We start from the raw sequence: 1323 nt of genomic DNA on the forward strand, positions 1-1323 counted from the left end.
TGGAGAGGATCTGTAAGGAGGAATGGCAGCGGATCCCCAAATCCAGGTGTGAAAAACTTGTTGCCTCTTTCCCAAAAAGACTCATGGCTGTATTAGATCAAAAGGGTGCTTCTACTAAATACTGAGCAAAGGGTCTGAATACTTAGGACCATGTGATATTTCAGTTTTTCTTTTTTAATAAATCTGCAAAAATGTCAACGATTCTGTGTTTTTCTGTCAATATGGGGTGCTGTGCGTACATTAATGAGGAAAAAAAATTAACTTAAATGATTTTAGCAAATGGCTGCAATATAACAAAGAGTGAAAAATTTAAAGGGGTCTGAATACTTTCCGTACCCACTGTATATATCATGAGCATTTAATAATTTTTGACTTCCAGTCTGAGTTAAATCTCTTGTTTGGCTCATTTTATCTGTAAAAGAAAATCTGCTTAATAATTATGCACACCTGAATATAAGACATTTTTCACTTCCACCCTTCATGAATAATTTTATATAAATTCTAAATGATTAAATACAAGATTAATAGTAGTTATTAAGATTGATGTCGTTTGGAATTGGTAAAATGTGCTTGGAAAAAAATATGATCAGAATATGAACTTGCATAATAATTATGCATGCGCTGTATTTTTCCTCTTCTGCTGTCGAGGTAATGCAAGGAATGTTGTGATTGGTTGTCAAGGCAGCCAATCAGAATTTTGCAGCCTAGTCTCTGATTGGCTGGAATTATGGCACATTGTAATGGGCTGTGTTGAGCACGCAAGCTGTTGGTATTTAGAGAGCACTGAGGGCGGGCATCAGGTGAGCAAGCTGGAATGAAACAGTTTTTTAGGAGTCGCGGCAGTAGAGGCGGCGCAACTATAACGACATGTCAATAATCCCGCCCACTCTAAAGCGATACTAAACTTCAGTGGAAACGCAAACCGAGCCGTGCCGAGTCGTACCACGCAGTGGAAAAGTGCCATTAGTAAACATGCTCCAGACATTAAGCTTTGGGACCTACAAGGGAGAAAGTAGGTTCACATCTGGCCTACATTGTGCCCTGATCCCATTCCCCCATCTCTCGACATATTTTTTTCTGTCTCCTCCCTATGTTTGCTGTCAATAAAAGATTTGCTTTACTATACACATCTCTTTCTGAAGCTGTGTCTATTTAATTAAACCTTTATTGATTCACAGACTGGGCATATGGCTGTTCATGTCTGAGATGCCTTATGGCACATTATCCAGCTCCATGCTGTGGAAGATCTTCTACAATATGCAATGTGCAGAGATGGATGGTCTGGAGAAGCTAAGCTGTAGCCTGAGTGCTGAGGACTGTATC

The 1323-nt window shown here is 39.4% G+C and overlaps 1 protein-coding gene across 1 annotated transcript in view; it reads left to right on the forward strand.

Moving 5' to 3' along the window:
- LOC107552543 (ectopic P granules protein 5 homolog) overlaps positions 1–1323 on the forward strand; it is a 12868-nt gene that overhangs the window by 7791 nt on the left and 3754 nt on the right. Inside the window, exon 11 of the mRNA XM_016234442.1 lies at positions 1179–1318. Within this exon, the coding sequence (XP_016089928.1) occupies positions 1179–1318 (140 nt within the window). The remainder of the gene's footprint in view (positions 1–1178; positions 1319–1323) is intronic.

Source organism: Sinocyclocheilus grahami, unplaced genomic scaffold, assembly GCF_001515645.1.
Source record: "Sinocyclocheilus grahami isolate Dianchi unplaced genomic scaffold, SAMN03320097.WGS_v1.1 scaffold453.1, whole genome shotgun sequence".
In the NCBI taxonomy this organism is placed as follows: Eukaryota; Metazoa; Chordata; class Actinopteri; order Cypriniformes; family Cyprinidae; genus Sinocyclocheilus; species Sinocyclocheilus grahami.